Here is an 18,084-nt window from a genome sequence, read left to right as displayed (position 1 = left end):
TTTATGACACACCACACACGCCTTGTAATTTATGCATCTAACATTGGTGGAAATGGGTTGCGCTTGGATACTTATAGGAAAAGTAGTTGAAGATGGTCCAGCAACCTTCACAGAAGTTTGACTGTATGGACTAAAGAACATATCTGTTGCTGTTCAATATCTAAGTGGGCAGGAAAATGTAGACTTTTACTAGGTAGTGGGTAGGACAGGCCTATTAAATGATCAGTTCACAGTTTCAAACAACTCCTAGTATTAACATGCCTATCATGCATATAGAGCCCAACTCAGCCCCCTGTTCTGCAATATATGGCTTAGACAACAGATGACAGTATTTATCCATAGGAGACCAGACCTGGGAGAGAGGCGACACAGAGGCATAGTTCTCTCCTAGGAATAGGTTGCAGAACTGCAGAAAAAATAAATGGATAAATGGAAAATCCCTTAACAGATTTGTATTACAAACGGCTGTAAAAAACGAAAAGCGGTGTAACAAACAAACAAACAAACACCCCCACCATCCCCATCATCCAAATCTAAGATAGCTTTTCATAAGGGTATATATTCCAATGGAAATATCATATTACCATTTCCTCAATTGCTAATTTCACATGGTTGGAATATTTCCCATGAAAAGCAATTGATGTGCTTGTAGGATTTCACCCCTTTCTTCTTTTCACTCAGTAATGTGCTTCTCCTGTGGAATGCAGCTCAACATCAAAAGACTAATCAGCTTGCAAGCATCAATACAAAAATCTCACCCGAAAGCTCTACATTTTGTAATGAGTATTTAGACTTCAGGGACGCTCATCTGCAACCATGCATACTAGTTAATCACTTTGCTGAGGGATTTACAGTGGGAATAATTAATATTTGATAGACCAAAAACAGCACAAGTATGAATTTTCAATATTACTCATATCCCAGCGTGATCAGAGTCTGTTATGAGAGTCAACCATGGATAATTTGAATGTGAAGTCATCCCAGAGGTAATAGAATTTAGAAGTCATTATAATTATATGGTCAATCCTCTGCCCAGTGTGTGAACCAGACTTGACCTACCATCACAGTTTCCTCTTTCAAGGGTATCTAAAAGATAACTGGTCAATGCCTGTAGACCAGTTCAATTCACCCAACCACAGACGATGATACCATCATTTGGTTCTACGGCACATCTAGGGCATTTCTATTCTATGTCTTCTATGTCTATTTATGTATGAAACAGTCATGTCTCATTCTGCTCGAGGGGTAGAGAGGGCCATCAAGAACATACGCCGGGAACTTTGTCTTCAAGGCAGGGACAACAGCGTTGGTCAGAAACTGAAAAGTGAATATTGTGATTGTAGGCCTACTCAAAGAGCCATGATGGAACCCCTTGGTTGCAGTGTTCTACTGTAGGCCTATGCCAGAGTAAATTACATTTACTAAAAAAATGAATTGTAAAGGTGTAATCTGTAATATACTAGCCTGTGAATTCGTCATTTTAACTGGTGAAATAGAATTATAGATTTTTTTGAAGAATATTGTCTCACTATGATCCACTAGTGTTGGCTTCCTGACCTTATGTTCCTGACACAAGGGGTGTCTAAACATGTTAAATAAATATTGGCAGGGATTAAGGCTGCACATTGGATTGTAGGATTGCACCATAGAGGGTTGAAATCTACAGTATTTTAGTCTTGATTGCACTACATTTAGGCAGTTCACAGGTCACCAAAAATATTTGGATTAACCATAATCCAATGAGACTGCTTCATTCCTAGTCACATGACAGTTGACAATAAAAGGTACTTCCTGTTTCTAGTTAAAACATTTCGTGACATGCTTCTCCACGAAGGTATGATTTGAACGACTTGCCAACAGTAAAGTATTCTGTCTATTCAACAGATATCTTTATGTTGGTGTTTTGGGAAATTGTTGAACGCGTATTGCTTGTAGGAGCGTTCCTATTGAACTTGCAGGATAGTTGTAGTAGGCTGCAGCCACCGTGGTACTCCCAGTCAATACTGGAAGTCAAAACCTCTTCTGAGTTGGACTGGCTTATGCTTTCTGTTACCGGTTGGTATCCAGCTAATACTCAGGAACCAGCATTTGACTTTTGAACACTCACATGAATGCTTAGCCAATAACCACTTTACTTATTCTGCTCAACAATTGCCCCTCTGGCTTTCTCGCTCTCTCTATTTATAGCCTCGTTTGGCGATATGGTATTGATCGCTACGTAAGAGTATATGGAGACATGTACTGTCTGCATGCCTGTTTGGCTTTGTATCTTAGACACATCATGTTATTGGTTTCTGAGCAAGGTGGTGAGCAAATTCAGACATGGTGAAGAAACAGCATGATTCAGTAAACAGGCATGCAATTATATCATCCTTTATTGATTAAGGCACAGAAGGGCATAGCCTTTACCAGGGATCATCAACTAGATTCAGCCGCAGGATGATTATCTTTCTTGAGCTGATGGTCAGGTTGCCAGAACATGATTACAAATAATTTGTATACTGCAGATTGATAGCGAGAAGCCCAAACACACATAATATTTGTTTAAAACATAATAATTTCATCCCTTGCTTACAGTTGTATACGATCAGATAAATATCTCTATTATGGGTGGGAATACTAAGGAGCAGATTTCCAAAATTAAAATGTTTTTACGGTCTTTTATGTCCAAATAAAATCATCTGCCGGCCGCCAGTTGGGGAACCCTGGCCTAAACCGTAGCTATCTATGGTTTCTAGGGCTCTAAAATGGCTATTTGCCCTGTTCAAAAGTAGTACACTATATAGGGTATATGGTGCCATTTGGGACGTCGCATTAGTAACATTTGCTCTAGCTTTCTTCAAATCAAAGTTTATTGGTCGTGTACACAGATTACCGGGTGCAGCGAAATTCTTATGTTACTAGCTCTTAAAAATGCAGTAAAATGTCAAACAATTAAAATGTTAGGAGAGAAAAAAGACAACGGCTGGGCAAATCTGATTAACAAGCCAAATAGCCATGTAGCAGTAATCAAATGCAATCTATACGTATGTACACAGGATTTACACAAGATCAACTAAGAATTATATGTACAGCAGTATACAGTGCATTCGGAAAGTATTCAGACCCCTTGACTTTTTCCGCATTGTGTTATGTTAAGCTGTCTTCTAAAATGGATGAAATGTATTATTTTCCTCATCAATCTACACACAATACCCCATAATGACAAAGCGAAAACATAAAAAATAAAAAAAACTGAAAGTAAGGTTACATACATAAGTATTCAGACCCTTTGCTATGAGACTCGCATTTCAGCTCGGGTGCATCCTGTTTCCATTGATCTTCCTTGATGTTTCTACAACTTGATTGGAATCCACCTTTGGAAAATGTAATTGATTGGACATGATTTGGAAAGGCACACACCTGTAAGGTCCCACAGTTGACATTGCATGTCAGAGCAAAAATCAAGCCATGAGGTCAAAGGAATTGTCCATAGAGCTCCGAGACAGTATTGTGCCGAGGTCTCCAAGAACACAGTGGCTTCCATCATTCTTAAATGGAAGAAGTTTGGAACCACCAAGACTCTTCCTAGAGCTGGTAGCCCGGCCAAACTGAGCAATCGGGGGAGAAGTGCCTTGGTCAAGGAGGTGACCAAGAACCCGATGGTCACTTTGACAGAGCTCTAGAGTTCCTCTGTGGAGATGGGCGAATCTTCCAGAAGGACAACCATTTCTGCAGCACTCCACCAATCAGGCCTTTACAGTAGAGTGGACAGATGGAAGCCACTTCTCAGTAAAAGGCACATGACAGCCCGCTTGGAGTTTGCCAAATGGCACCTAAAGACTCTCAGACCATGAGAAACAAAGTTCTCTGGTCTGATGAAACTAAGATTGAACTCTTTGGCCTGAATGCCAAGTGTCACATCTGGAGGAAACCTGGCACCATTCCTATGGTGAAGCATGGTGGTGGCAGCATCATGCTGTGGGGATGTTTTTCAGTGGCGGGGACTGCGACTAGTCAGGATCGAGGGGAAGATGAGTGGAGCAAAGTACAGAGAGATCCTTGATGATGTCCTGAAAACAGGTTCTCAGACTGGGGTGAAGGTTCACCTTCCATTAGGACAGCGACCCTAAGCACATAGCCTAGACAATGCAGGAGTGGCTTCGGAACAAGTCTCTGAATGTCCTTGAGTGGCCTGGCCAGAGCCCGGATTTGAACCAGATCGAACATCTCTGGAGAGACCTGAAAATAGCTGTGCAGTGACACTCCCGATCCAACTTGACAGAGGTTGAGAGGATCTGCATAGAAGAATGGGAGAAACTCCTTAAATGCAGGCATGCCAAGCTTGTAGCGTCATACCCAAGAAGACTCGAGTCTGTAATCGCTGGCAAAGGTGTTTCAACAAAGTACTGAGTAAAGGGTCTGAATACTTATGTAAATGTGAAATAATACATTTTTAATACATTTGCAAAAATTTCTATGAGGTGTGTGTATCACCTGGTAGATGGCTAATGATGGCTGTTCAACAGTTTGATGGCCTGGTAAATAGAAGCAGTTTCAGTCTCCGTCTTAGCTTTGATGCACCTGTACTGTCTGTCTGTTGGACGATGGCCGAGTGAACAGGTGGCTGAGGTCCTTAATGATCTTCTTGGCCTTTACTTTGACTTCGGGTGCCTTAGATGTCCTGGAGGGCAGGCAGCGTGCCCCTGGTAATGCGTTAGACTGCCCGCAGCCATGATGCAGTTGAGGGCAGAGCAGTTGCCCTTACCAGGTGGTGATGCAGCCCAACAGAATGCTCTCAATGGTGCATCTGTAGACGTTTTTGAGAGTCTTGGGGGGCCATGCCGAATTTCTTCAGCCACCATGATGTCGGTGTGCCGAGACCATTTCAGGTCCTCAGTGATGTGCATGCCGAGGAGCTTGAAGCGTTTGACCCTATCCAATCTTCTCGTATTGCCTCTGTCTTTGCTTCTCCAGTGTTCATTTGAAAAATGAATTCCCCATGGATCCCATGCTGCCTAGGTCTACTGTTGTTGTTTGACGTGTGCTATGCCTTGAATGGTGACAAAAGGCCGAATTTTGTCCTGATGATGGTCGATGACTTGGGGATTGGAGACTTGGGCTGCTATAGGAACACTACCTTGCAGTAAGTTACAGTGATATAAACTGCAACAGGCTTTTTTTAATGTTCTTTCCCATGTTTCTAAGCATGTCTTTCCTGCATTACATATACTTCTCATTTGTAGTTGTGATTCCAAACAAAAATGTACATCCTCGGAAGACAACCTTCTATTATATTCCTTTTATTCTGACTTCTAATTCTTGCTGTGCTCTCTGCTCACCTTTTAAAACACGACTTAAACACCTCCTTCCAGATGATGAGCCCAGCTGGGTGGTAATGTGCTGTGTCGTTGTGTCTGCAGGACCCCCAACATCGACATGCTGGCTCAGGAGGGGGTGAGGCTGACGCAGCACATCGCTGCTGCCCCCCTCTGTACGCCCAGCAGGGCAGCCTTCCTGACGGGCCGGTACCCAATACGATCTGGTGAGGCGAGTCTCAAACAACAAATCAAATGTTATGTCACATGTGCCGAACGGGTGTAGACTTTACTGTGAAATAGTAAAAATAGTAACACAATAGTAATCAAATATACTACAAGAACAACAACAACGAGCTCAACGTGTAGCCTGTCCTCCTGGGGTTTGACACAAAGCTTTGCCTAGTACTATAATTTGATCACTTAACCTCTCTTGGGCAGGTGGGATGCTAGCCACCCACGGTTCACACTATTCAACAGCCAGTGAAAAATCAGAGCGCCAAATTCAAAACCACAAAATGTCATAATTCAAAATTCTCAAACATACGACTATTTTACACCATTTTAAAGGTACACGTCTCCTTAATGTAACCACATTGTCCGATTTCAAAAAGGCTTTATGGCGAAAGCATATAGTTAGATTATGTTAGGACAGTTCCAACACAAGAAAAAGCACACAGCCATTTTCCTAGCAAGGACAGGCATCACAAAAAACAGAAAACCAGCTAAAATTATGCACTAACCTTTGACGATCTTCATCAGATGACACTCCTAGGACATCATGTTACACAATACATGCATTTTATTGTTCGATAAAGTTCATATTTATATCCATAAACCCCATTTTACATTGGTGCATGATGTTCAGAAAATATTTTGCCTCCAACTCTGCCGGTGAAGCAGCACAACAATTTACAAAAATACTCACCATAAACGTTGATAAAATATTAAACTGTTATTCAAAGAATTATAGATGAACATCTCCTTTATGCAAACGCTGTGACAGATTTCAAAAAAGCTTCACGAGGAAAGCACACTTTGCAATAATCTGAGTACTGCGCTCAGAAAAATACACTAGGCAATACAGATACCCGCCATTTTGGAGTCATCTAAAATCATAAATAGCATTAGAAATATTCACTTACCTTTGATCTTCATCAGAAGGCACTTCCAGGAATCCCAGGTCCGCAATAAATGTTGTTTTGTTCGATAAAGTCCAGAATTTATGTCCAAATAGCTCCTTGTTGTTAGCGCGTTCAGTTAGCTACTCCAAATGTAGGAAGCGCACGGAAAATGTCAAAAAAGTAATATTTACGTTCATTCAAACATGTCAAACTTTGTATAGCATCAATCTTTAGGGCCTTTTTCACTTAGAACTTCAATAATATTCCAACCGGACGATTGCAATGTCTTGAAAAACGTTTTGGAGCACAGCTAACTCTCACGTGAACGTGCTTCAATGAACGCCAGTACTTTCCTGAGTCAACAACTTCCAACTTCCTCTGTTCGCTCTCTGTTCATCATAGACGCCTCAAACAACTTTCTAAAGACTGTTGACATCTAGTGGAAGCCGTAGGAAGTGCATAATGAACCCTAAGTCACTGTGTGTTCGATCTTGAAAGGACTACAAGCACCAGAATTCCCACTTCCTGTTTAGATTTTTCTCAGGTTTTTGCCTGCCATATGAGTTATGTTATACTCAGACATCATTCAAACAGTTTTAGAAACTTCAGAGTGTTTTCTATCCAAATCTACTAATAATATGCATATTCTAGTTCCTGGGCCCGAGTAGTAGGCCGTTTAATTTGGGTACGTTTTTCATCCGGCCGTGAAAATACTGCCCCCTACCCTAGAGAGGTTAACAGATCACTAGCTAGTATTGATAGCCCTTACTAGTAATATGTGGCATTCGCGATGCATTAGTTAAGCTAAGTGGAGAGAACAGTTCATAGAACAGGATAAATAGCATGTTCACCACAATGCAGCAGGATGAAAAGTACATCATCATTCCACTGTATAATTTTATACTTTGTTACTCTCCCCACTTTGTGATTTGATATCCGTTTTTGATCCTATTTTTGTCTTGAACAGGTATGGCCGGCCTTGGACAGTTAGGGGTCTATATCATCTCTGCTGCATCTGGCGGTCTTCCCAGTGAAGAAGTCACCTTTGCCAAGGTGGCCAAACAACAGGGCTACGAGACTGCTCTGATAGGTGAGCCAAAGTCCTCTCCTTTGTTACTATGTAAAGCGTCTTTAGGTCCACGAAAAACTCTACATATGACCCATTTATTATCATCATGGGTATGTATCAGTACTCACTTTGGGAATAGGGAACACGCAGAAGCAGTGACAGTTCATTTGATTGGTTGCAGCAATGTCTGTTTTGTTTGAATGTCTTTAAAATTCTGACTGTATAGCTATAGCTACATGATTGATTTGAACAGTATAATAGCTTTCATACTCATATTGGCTTCTCAATGGTTGCCCAGACAACAGCCTACAGCACATTTACATGCGAGTTGACATTCAAGGTCTTGTTCTTTGATGTGCAATATGCCTCACAGGCTTTTCAGTAACCCAAGTTGACATATTATTAAATGTAATAATTGGCATCATCGGCCTTTTTTCTCCACTGTTGAAACACTTTATGTGTTGTCTTTCAAGGTCGTTGTTCTTTGAAGATGCCTTAAGTTGCCAGTCTATATGGTCCGTCACCTGACCCCTTCTCTCCACTGTAGGAAAATGGCACCTTGGTCTTAACTGTGAGAGAAACGACGACTTCTGTCACCACCCCAGTGCTCACGGCTTCGACCACTTCTACGGTATAACCCTGACCAACCTACGTGACTGTCAGCCCGGCCACGGCTCCATCTTTACCAATGTCCAAGCACACATACCCTTCAAGGTGATGTACAGTGTACAATACATGTTTATGACATGCACTATTTTGGTTTAACCTTTTTTAAATTGTTGGGAGCGTGTATAGAGAATCTTCTACATCTGAATTGTTTGGGGTTTTAAGCTGGATTTCTGTAATAGCACTTTGTGACATCTACTGATGTAAAAAGGGCTTTCTAAATGAATTAGATTTGTCTACAGTTTACTCTCCAATAGTCAGTACCTCTACAGCCATTTTGGGATGTGCTTCAGCTCATGCTTTTTACTACAGTATTGCATTGAGTATTTTTACTTTTATTTATGTATCCTGGTGTAACATGTGGTCCCGGATCTGTTTATGCTCTTGCCAACTCCATTGCTGTCATTGTCAAGCCAAACAAAGTGATAAGGAGTTGGCATGATGGCATAAACGGGCTGGTAATCAGACTAGTTTTAATGTTTGTTGTATGTAGTTTGTTTGGCCTTTTAGCTATAAAGGAACTTGTCCCTCAGGGATATAGGATACTAAAGATTCTCAACTCTACCCTACAAGACCCTGGGAGTGGTTGTGGCTACCGTGACCCTCCTGCATGCGAGGGGTGTGCTCACCGTGCAGAGGAAGTTGGTGCTGAGCGTGGTGGCGTTGGTGGGCGCGGCGGCGGCTATCTTTGGCACATTCGTCGCCACATTCCCCTACTTCAACTGCTTTCTGATGAGGAACCGGGAAGTGGTGGAGCAGCCGTATGTCTCGGAGAACCTGACCCAGAGAATGACAGATGAAGCAGTGGACTTTTTAGAAAGGTGTGTGTGCCGTTTTTTTCTTTATATTTCCCCTGCTACGTGATAGATTGAGACAGAATAGAAGCCAAATCAAGTGTTTGTGTGTGCGTGAGTGTGTTTAATTATTGGAAGAAACTCTAAATGGCATGTAAGGAAAGTGTGTGTAAAGGGTTGGTGACCTAGGTGACTGTCTGTAAAATGAAACCATACTGTACACCGTAGTTTGCATTGTTGTCATACAGTTATTTTCTTCCATTTACACGGTGTGTGTTGACTATTTTGACAGGAACTCTGCACTACCCTTCCTGTTGTTCTTCTCCTTCATCCAAGTGCACACGGCCATGTTTGCATCGCCAGCCTTCCAGGGGACCAGTCAGCACGGTATTTATGGAGACGCCGTCCACGAAGTAGACTGGAGTGTAGGTAAGACTTGATATTTACTTTATATTGCTGTATGGCCTTCTTTTTTATGTTCAATAAGTTATAAGGTTGGAAGATTTGAAATGTCCACACTAATTATATTTGAAAGGTTGGACGATTTGATTGACTTTTACCTAAACTCAGCAAAAAAAGAAACATCCTCTCACTGTCAACTGTGTTTATTTGCAGCAAACTTAACATGTGTGAATATTTGTATGACCATAACAAGATTAAACAACTGAGACATAAACTGAACAAGTTCAACAGACATGTGACTAACAGAAATGGAATAATGTGTCGCTGAACAAAGGTGGGGTCAAAATGTAACAGTCAGTATCTGGTGTGGCCACCAGCTGCATTAAGTACTGAAGTGCATCTCCTCCTCATGGACTGCATCAGATTTGCCAGTTCTTGCTGTGAGATGTTACCCCACTCTTCCACCAAGGAGCCTGCAAGTTCCCGGACATTTCGGGGGGAATGGCCCTAGCCCTCAACCTCCGATCCAACAGGTCCCAGACGTGCTCAATGGGATTGAGATCCGGGCTCTTCGCTGGCCATGGCAGAACACTGACATTCCTGTCTTGCAGGAAATCACTCACAGAATGAGCAGTATGCCTGGTGGCATTGTCATGCTGGAGGGTCATGTCAGGATGAGCCTGCAGGAAGGGTACCACATGAGGGAGGAGGAGGTCTTCCCTGTAACGCACAGCGTTGAGATTGCCAGCAATGACAACAAGCTCAGTCCGATGATGCTGTGACACACCGCCCCAGACCACAATGGACCCTCCACCTCCAAATCGATCCCGCTCCAGAGTACAGGCCTCGGTGTAACGCTCATTCCTTCGACGATAAACACGAATCCAACCATCACCCCTGGTGAGACAAAACCGTAACTCGTCAGTGAAGAGCACTTTTTGCCAGTCCTGTCTGGTCCAGCGATGGTGGGTTTGTGATGTCTGGTGAGGACCTGCCTTACAACAGTCCTACAAGCCCTCAGTCCAGCCTTTCTCAGCCTATTGCGGACAGTCTGAGCACTGATGGAGGGATTGTGCGTTCCTGGTGTAACTCGGGCAGTTGTTGTTGCCATCCTGTACTAGTCCCGCAGGTGTGATGTTCGGATGTACCGATCCTGTGCAGGTGTTGTTACACGTGGTCTGCTACTGCGAGGACGATCAGCTGTCCATCCTGTAGCACTATCTTAGGCGTCTCACAGTACGGACATTGCAATTTATTGCCCTGGCCACATCTGCAGTTCTCATGCCTCCTTGCAGCATGCCTAAGGCATCCCAGGGTCCCTCCCTGGGCTTCTTTCTTTTGGTGTTTTTCAGCGTCAGTAGAAAGGCTTTAGTGTCCTAAGTTTTCATAACTGTGACCTTAATTGTCTACCGTCTGTAAGCTGTTAGTGTTTTAACGACTATTCCACAGTTGCATGTTCATTAATTGTTTATGGTTCATTGAACAAGCATGGGAAACAGGGTTTAAACCCTTTACAATGAAGATCTGTGAAGTTATTTGGATTTTTACAAATTATCTTTGAAAGACAGGGTCCTGATAAAGGCACCTTTCTTTTTTTGCTGAGTTTATTATGTCCTGTTTCATAACATCTGTTCGTAGGTCAGCTCATGCAGACTCTGGACCGGTTGAACCTGAGGGAGAACACACTGGTTTACCTGACCTCAGACCAGGGGGCGCACCTTGAGGAGATCTCAGTCGGGGGGGAGGTGCACAGAGGCTGGAACGGGATATACAAAGGTACGGTCTGTTACAGCTTCAGAAGAATAGGTCAACAGAGACCAAACAGCCAGATGTCAAATTTTCGGTTAAAACAGGTGAATTAGTTAGCATCTGCAGTGGTTTAGTAGGGTATATTAATAGGCATGTAAATTGGATGTCAGTGCCAGTCAATGTATATAATAGATTACTAGTTAAATTGCTCAGATTATCTGAATGTCCTCATGCATAAGAGACGAGACGTTTCCATGAAAGGTTCTGGTAAGCCTTATATTTCGGTCGAGTGGTAAAGGACTTCCCATATTCTCAGTCCTCACGAAGTGCTTCGATCTGTCTCTGAGCAGCCGGGAAATCCACCAATTGGGAGGGGGGGATCCGAGTTCCAGGACTGCTCCGTTGGACTGGGATGTTACCTGCAGGGAAAGACATTGATGAACCCACCAGCAACATGGACATCTTCCCTACTGTGGTGAAGCTAGCCGGAGGGACGGCACTGGGAGACAGGTGAGTGCTGAGGTCTGAGGGGTTTTGTTTTTTTCGTTGACTTTTACTGCTATGGGTAAACCCAAAGCACTAGGTAGGTTTTCTAGCAGCCTCGTCTGTCAGTCAAAACTACAGCGTTTGTAATCTAGGTCACCATAGAAATGATATGCACTCTGTGCTCTGGATCACCTCTTAACTAGAGATATTATATTCACAATAGGTGTCACAAGGGACCTGCTAGGAAAAAAAATCCCAGCTAATGAAAAAGCTCTCAAAACGGATCAGGCTGTTCTAAACCTTTGATCAAATGTTTTCATGGGCCTTTGAGGTCTCGCTGCCTACGCAAAGGATCATTCCTACAGTGTGCTCCATTTCTGTGTCTCAGAGAGAATTTATTGTGTTTGTGTGTGTCTTCTTTTCCTAGAGTGATAGACGGTCATGACCTCATGCCCCTGCTGCAGGGGAAAGTTGAGAGATCAAAGCACGAGTTTCTCTTCCATTACTGTAACGCCTACCTCAACGCTGTCAGGTGGCAGCCTCCCAACAGTACGTCCATATTTCCAATGTAATAGTTTTAAGAATGCAATTGAATTACTGTAACAGCGCTGCTAATTATGATTGAGTAATAATTCCAATGGTTTTTGTAACCAAGTTAACTTGAAACGTAAAGTACTACGGTGGTTGTAATTCATTGTAAATCTTTAAGGTTATTCAATATGGAAGTTGTTCTTTTTCACTCCGGACTTCTACCCCGAGAACGGGACAGCCTGCATGCATACCCACGCCTGTTTCTGCACCACATCCTACGTGACCTACCACAACCCCCCTTTGCTCTTTGACCTCTCCCGCGACCCCTCGGAGACCACGCCCCTGACCCCAGACACGGAACCTGCCTTCCACTCGGTCCTGGAGGAGATCCGGGCTGCGGTGGCTCTCCATAAGGAGTCCATCACCCCCGTTCAGGACCAGCTCGCCCCGGGACACCTCCTATGGAAGCCTTGGCTGCAGCCCTGCTGCTCCTCCCTGTCCCAGCTCTGCAGGTGTGAGAGAGATAGTGGGAGACACGGCCACCGGAGCACTGCGGTGGCAGATGCAGACTTTCCACAGGACCAGCACATCATTGCTTAACACTGCGGGGAGGGTAACGTAGGAACCCAGAACCAATCTTTTAGTATGTATGTAAACAATCTGTGACGAGACAAACGGCAGGGAAAATACCCCCATTTTAAAATTTTTATTTCACCTTTATTTAACCAGGTAGGCCGTTTGAGAACAAGTTCTCATTTAGAACTGCGACCTGGCATTTTAACTGGGCTTGGGGGTAGAAGTGACCTGGATCTACTTGACGTGTGTATGTGACCTCACTGGGTGATCTGTAATAAGACATTTTAGTATTTGGCCTCTCAGGAACACATCCAGTAAAATATACAGTAAATTGTGTTGCCTACGCTTGCTCCCTGAGGGGTTTATGCAGTTGCTGTTATTTTGGACTAAAATGTATTTTACAGCACTTTGTGACAAATGTATTTGTAAAAAAACTAAAAGCGCAATATGAATCAAATGTGATTGTTGAGGCCAGTCCTCATAAAGTAAAGAGAGTGTGTATATATATATATATGGAGAAACCACATTGTACAGGAGAGGAGAGCAACTCGATGCACTGATTAGCACAAGGTCCAACTCAAGTTGGAGCATTTCTGGTCTTATTCTCCGGGGCACTACAACAACCCTGTGTTACCCTTGTAGGGTACCGGTGATCATTTAATCACTGTTCATCATTTAGACTCTACAGGGTCTCTGTAAAAGGCATCTGCACATCCAAGAAGCAATGAAAACTGAGTGGACAACCAACACGGAAAGACATGGCTGTATTACCAAATCGAGCTGTATTAAGATGTTCAGCAGCGCTTGCGTGTCTAATGCCAGCAGTCAGTACAGAGTCAGCCAGAGTCCCTGAGTCACACACAGCTCATCCCCCAGTGGCCACAGCCAGCAGTAAATCTTCATCACCCAGACTAGCTTTAAGCTTAGCTCTTCATTTGATCTCAGATTTCAGTGACATTTAGTTAATATGTATCTTATTCTCCCTTTAACTCCTATATCCAGCAGTCTATTTGTCACAGACTACCATTAGCAAATCTCTGAATATTAAGGAGTGCTCTCTCTCTCCCCTGTTTAGTCATTTATATGATGGATGCTGAATGCTGATTTATTTTTGCGCGTTCCCACACACCCACTATGCGTTGCATTTTATACCATGTGTTATTTTGTTACCACGTGTTAATTTGTTTCAACACATTTTTCTGATGTAAATGAATAATGATCTGATTTGTGGGGTACCAGCTACAACAGCACTACTGATGCTACCAATAACTACCAGCACCCACTACAGGACTACAGCCACGATCACTATAACTGAGATTGATATTCAACTTGACTGGTATTCTGACAATGTGTATAAATCAAATTATTTTCCTCCATCCATGGCCCTGTGATCACGGTGGCTGATCATTATTGGATCCATCCACAACAGAGAGAGTTTGGCAGTGTTTATCTCGTCTTTCATTCGGGCCTGCTTCCCAAATGGCACCCTATACCCTACATAGTGCACCACTTTTGACCAGTGGCCAGGGCTCTGGTCAAAAGTAGTGCACTATTTAGAGTGCCGTTTGGAACGCAGCCCCTGTGTGTTGGCTTGGCCTCTGGTCCATCACATCCAGCCCAGCCTCTCTGCTCCCGGACGCCAGAGAAGTGGAGCGCAGCACAGCTCTGCATGGACAGGCCTGCCAATGCACATGTGCACCTCAGAGATATGGCAGCCTTTTCCCTATTTAATGCACTATCTTAGACCTGGGCCCATACAGTTGAAGTCGGAAGTTTACATACACTTAGGTTGGAGTCATTAAAACTCGTTTTTCAACCACTCCACACATTTCTTGTTAACAAACTATAGTTTTGGCAAGTTGGTTAGATCTACTTTGTGCATGACACGTAATTTTTCTGTTTACAGACAGATTATTTCACTTATAATTCACTCTTCGCAATTCCAGTGGGTCAGAAGTTTACATACACTAAGTTGACTGTGCCTTTAAACAGCTTGGAAAATTCCAGAAAATGATGTCATGGCTTTAGAAGCTTCTGATAGGCTAATTGACATCATTTGAGTCAATTGGAGGTGTACCTGTGGATGTATTTCAAGGCCTACCCTCAAACTCAGTATCTCTTTGCTTGACAGAAATCAGCCAAAACCTCAAACAAAAATGTAGACCTTCACAACTCTGGTTCATCTTTGGGAGCAATTTCCAAATGGCTGAAGGTACCACGTTCATCTGTTCAAACAATAGTACGCAAGTATAAACACCATGGGACCACGCAGCCATCATACCACCCAGGAAGGAGATGCGTTCTGTCTCCTAGAGATGAATGTACTTTGGTGCGAAAAGTGCAAATCAATCCCAGAACAACAGCAAAGGACCTTGTGAAGATGCTTGAGGAAACGGGTACAAAAACAAGTCCTATATCGACATAACCTGAAAGGCCGCTCAGGAAGGAAGAAGCCACTGCTCTAAAACCGCCATAAAAAAGCCAGACTACGGTTTGCAACTGCACATGGGGACAAAGATCGTACTTTTTGGAGAAATATCCTCTGTTCTGATGAAACAAAAATAGAACTGTTTGGCCATAACGACCATCGTTATGTTTGGAGGAAAAAGGGTGAGACTTGCAAGCCGAAGAACACCATCCCAACCGTGAAGCATGGGGTTGGCAGCATCATATTGTGAGGATGCTTTGCTGCAGAAGGCACTGGCACACTTCACAAAATAGATGGCATCATGAGGAAAGGAAAATGATGTGGATATATTGAAGCAACATCTCAACATCTCAGTCAGGAAGTTAAAGCTTGGTCGCGAATGGGTCTTTCAAATGGACAATGACCCCAAGCATACTTCCAAAGTTGTGGCAAAATGGCTTAAGGACAACAAAGTCAAGGTATTGGAGTGGCCATCACAAAGCCCTGACCTCAATCCTATAGAAAATCTGTGGGCAGAACTGAAAAAGCGTGTGCGAGCAAGGAGGCCTACAAACCTGACTCAGTTACACCAGCTCTGTCAGGAGGATTGGGCCAAAATTCACCCAACTTATTGTAGGAAGCTTGTGGAAGGCTACCTGAAACGTTTGACCCAAGTTAAACAATTTAAAGGCAATGCTACCAAATACAAATTGAGTGTATGTATGCTTCTGACCCACTGGGAATGTAATGAAATAAATAAAAGCTGAAATAAATCATTCTCTCTACTATTATTCTGACATTTCACATTCTTAAAATAAAGTGGTGATCCTAAGACAGGGAATTTTTGCTTGGATTAAATGTCATGAATTGTGAAGAACTGAGTTTAAATGTATTTGGCTAAGGTGCATGTAAACTTCCGACTTAAATTGTATGTCTCTGGCCAAAAGTTGCCCACTATATAGGACCATAGGGTGTCAAAGTCCTAGGTTCAGGATCGGGACATGGGGAGGATGTTATTCTTGAACTGAATGTTTGTGTGACCTAGTGCAATACTTACCCCACTCAGCCTTATTTGAATGGTACAAGTGCAACAGCAATGTCTGGTAGGATATCTGATGATCATATTGCTTACTTTGCTTTTTCATTTGTTATTCAAATGAATGTAGCTGCTGGACTTTTAAGGACCTCTCACCGGCGAGGGATTACGACGTAAATGCAAGGGTTGCAATCATAATGCAAAGCCTTTATCCAAAAAACTGCACTCACACCTAACTATTTCCAGGTGTGTGCTTTTTAGACAGAGGAGAACATACTGCAGTGGAATAATGAAATGTACAGATGCCTCTTTTAGTTGGGACATTCCCTGTAGAATAGCCCCTCTGGTCTTCTAGTGTTATTTAGAGTTTTCCTCAGAGAGAGGAGAAAACCTCAACAGTATTAAACCATAAGCCAGGGAATCTATGTCCCCAGGTGTTAATTACAACTGTGGACAAAAATTTGGCTCATTATTAGCAACAGCAGGGAGGCTGGATAGCGGTAGGAAAACACCATGGTTACTTCACTTTAGTGTGTGGATGGTAAATCCTGTTTACTTACAGGACTGTATGGCCTAGTTGGTGATGTACAACTGATGTGCAATTCATTTGACACATTGATTGTGATGCAACAGACATTTCTATGATATCACAAAAATGTTTACATAGTCATTGTGTGGTTTCTGATCAAGCTCAATCTCAGCTTTACTGTACAAATCTGCGCTTTGCCCTCATGCTGATGAGTGTGCAGTGCGAAACATATTTATTTCAACTCATCCAAAGTCTTTTTGGACAATTATGCTTTTATCAGTCACATTGGGTAAGTAGTTATGATAATTCAGCCTTGTGTTAATAGATACAAATACGGTTCTTTGTTTTGGGGTTACATTATTTCAGCAATTGCTACTAGATTTGAAGGCAGTCATTTAAACAGCACATTTTGCCTTGGTATCCTCAGAAGATCCAGAGGGAGGTGTGTGTGTGTGTGTGTGTGTGTGTGTGTGTGTGTGTGTGTGTGTGTGTGTGTGTGTGTGTGTGTGTGTGTGTGTGTGTGTGTGTGTGTGTGTGAGTTCAACCACCGGGAAAAAAATGATCTTGAACACAGTGCACGTCGATACCCTAGGACCGGAGGAAATTAAATGGTTCCTCAGAAGGAGAGAAGAACGTGCAGAGTTCAAACAACCATTTCTATGGAAACATCAAAGGGGTACTCCATCCTTGTCCTGGAGGAGCTGAAGGACCTCCGCTAGGTTAGCGTGACTCCACTGCCCGTTATATTATGTACTTCTGTGAAGTGCCTTACTGATTTCCCCACCGCCTGCCACTGCTGGCTCAGGGGTAATGGATCGCTGCTGGAAATTGGTGAGGCGTGTTCAAAGACTGATTTTCCTCAAGGAAGTCCATCAAGCCCAGTTATCTCACATGGGAGATATAGTTACATGCTGATATTCCAACATCTCAGATTATAGAGTTATTACTGTTGATTGTATGGGCTACAGTGGATTTGCAGTGAATGTGCAATGAGCAAATTATACATTTTACTTACATTGTTTAAACAAAAAAAAAATGCAACAATGTATCACACAAAATCTAAAGTAATTTCAATGCACCACATTTAAAAGTAATAAAAACACTAAAAACTAAATTCTCAATTGAAATACAACCCTACTAGATCCAGCTTTCTTAAGAAACATCACTGCATCGTCATGACCCTCTTTACAATACTGGTTCATCCTTTCCTCTAAAGGAGGGACAAAACATTAACAAAAATGTCTGCAAAATCAAACCAATTTAAATCCTGCAAAAGAACTGTGTCCAGGCAGCCACTCAATTACAGTTCCGCATAATGCAAAATTATGTGCAAAACCATTCAATGAATGCTACACACACACACACACACACTTGTCAATATGTGTACTGTCTCTATCCTTGCGAACATGTAATAACCA

At 42.7% G+C, this 18,084-nt stretch overlaps 1 protein-coding gene across 3 annotated transcripts; it reads left to right on the top strand.

The window, feature by feature from the left end:
* Positions 1-1,765: 1,765 nt before the first annotated feature.
* On the top strand, positions 1,766-14,070 carry sts (steroid sulfatase (microsomal), isozyme S). Of its 3 annotated transcripts, none has more exons than XM_014151531.2 (11): positions 1,766-1,834; positions 4,957-5,125; positions 5,403-5,524; positions 7,389-7,511; positions 8,038-8,204; positions 8,730-8,977; positions 9,243-9,379; positions 10,991-11,128; positions 11,452-11,611; positions 12,015-12,136; positions 12,297-14,070. In XM_014151531.2, exons 2-11 carry the CDS (start codon positions 4,971-4,973, stop codon positions 12,716-12,718), a joined length of 1,794 nt encoding a protein of 597 aa, XP_014007006.2. In that variant the 5' UTR covers positions 1,766-1,834; positions 4,957-4,970; the 3' UTR covers positions 12,719-14,070. The 3 variants fall into 3 exon arrangements, with proteins under 3 accessions (XP_014007006.2, XP_014007007.2, XP_045554769.1); XM_014151532.2 differs by lacking the exon at positions 1,766-1,834 and adding an exon at positions 1,836-1,859; XM_045698813.1 differs by lacking the exon at positions 1,766-1,834 and adding an exon at positions 1,892-2,055.
* The last annotated feature ends 4,014 nt before the right edge of the window (positions 14,071-18,084 follow it).

Source organism: Salmo salar, chromosome ssa17 (genome assembly GCF_905237065.1).
Source record: "Salmo salar chromosome ssa17, Ssal_v3.1, whole genome shotgun sequence".
Taxonomy (NCBI): domain Eukaryota; kingdom Metazoa; phylum Chordata; class Actinopteri; order Salmoniformes; family Salmonidae; genus Salmo; species Salmo salar.
This window is presented reverse-complemented; position numbering and strand designations above follow the sequence as displayed.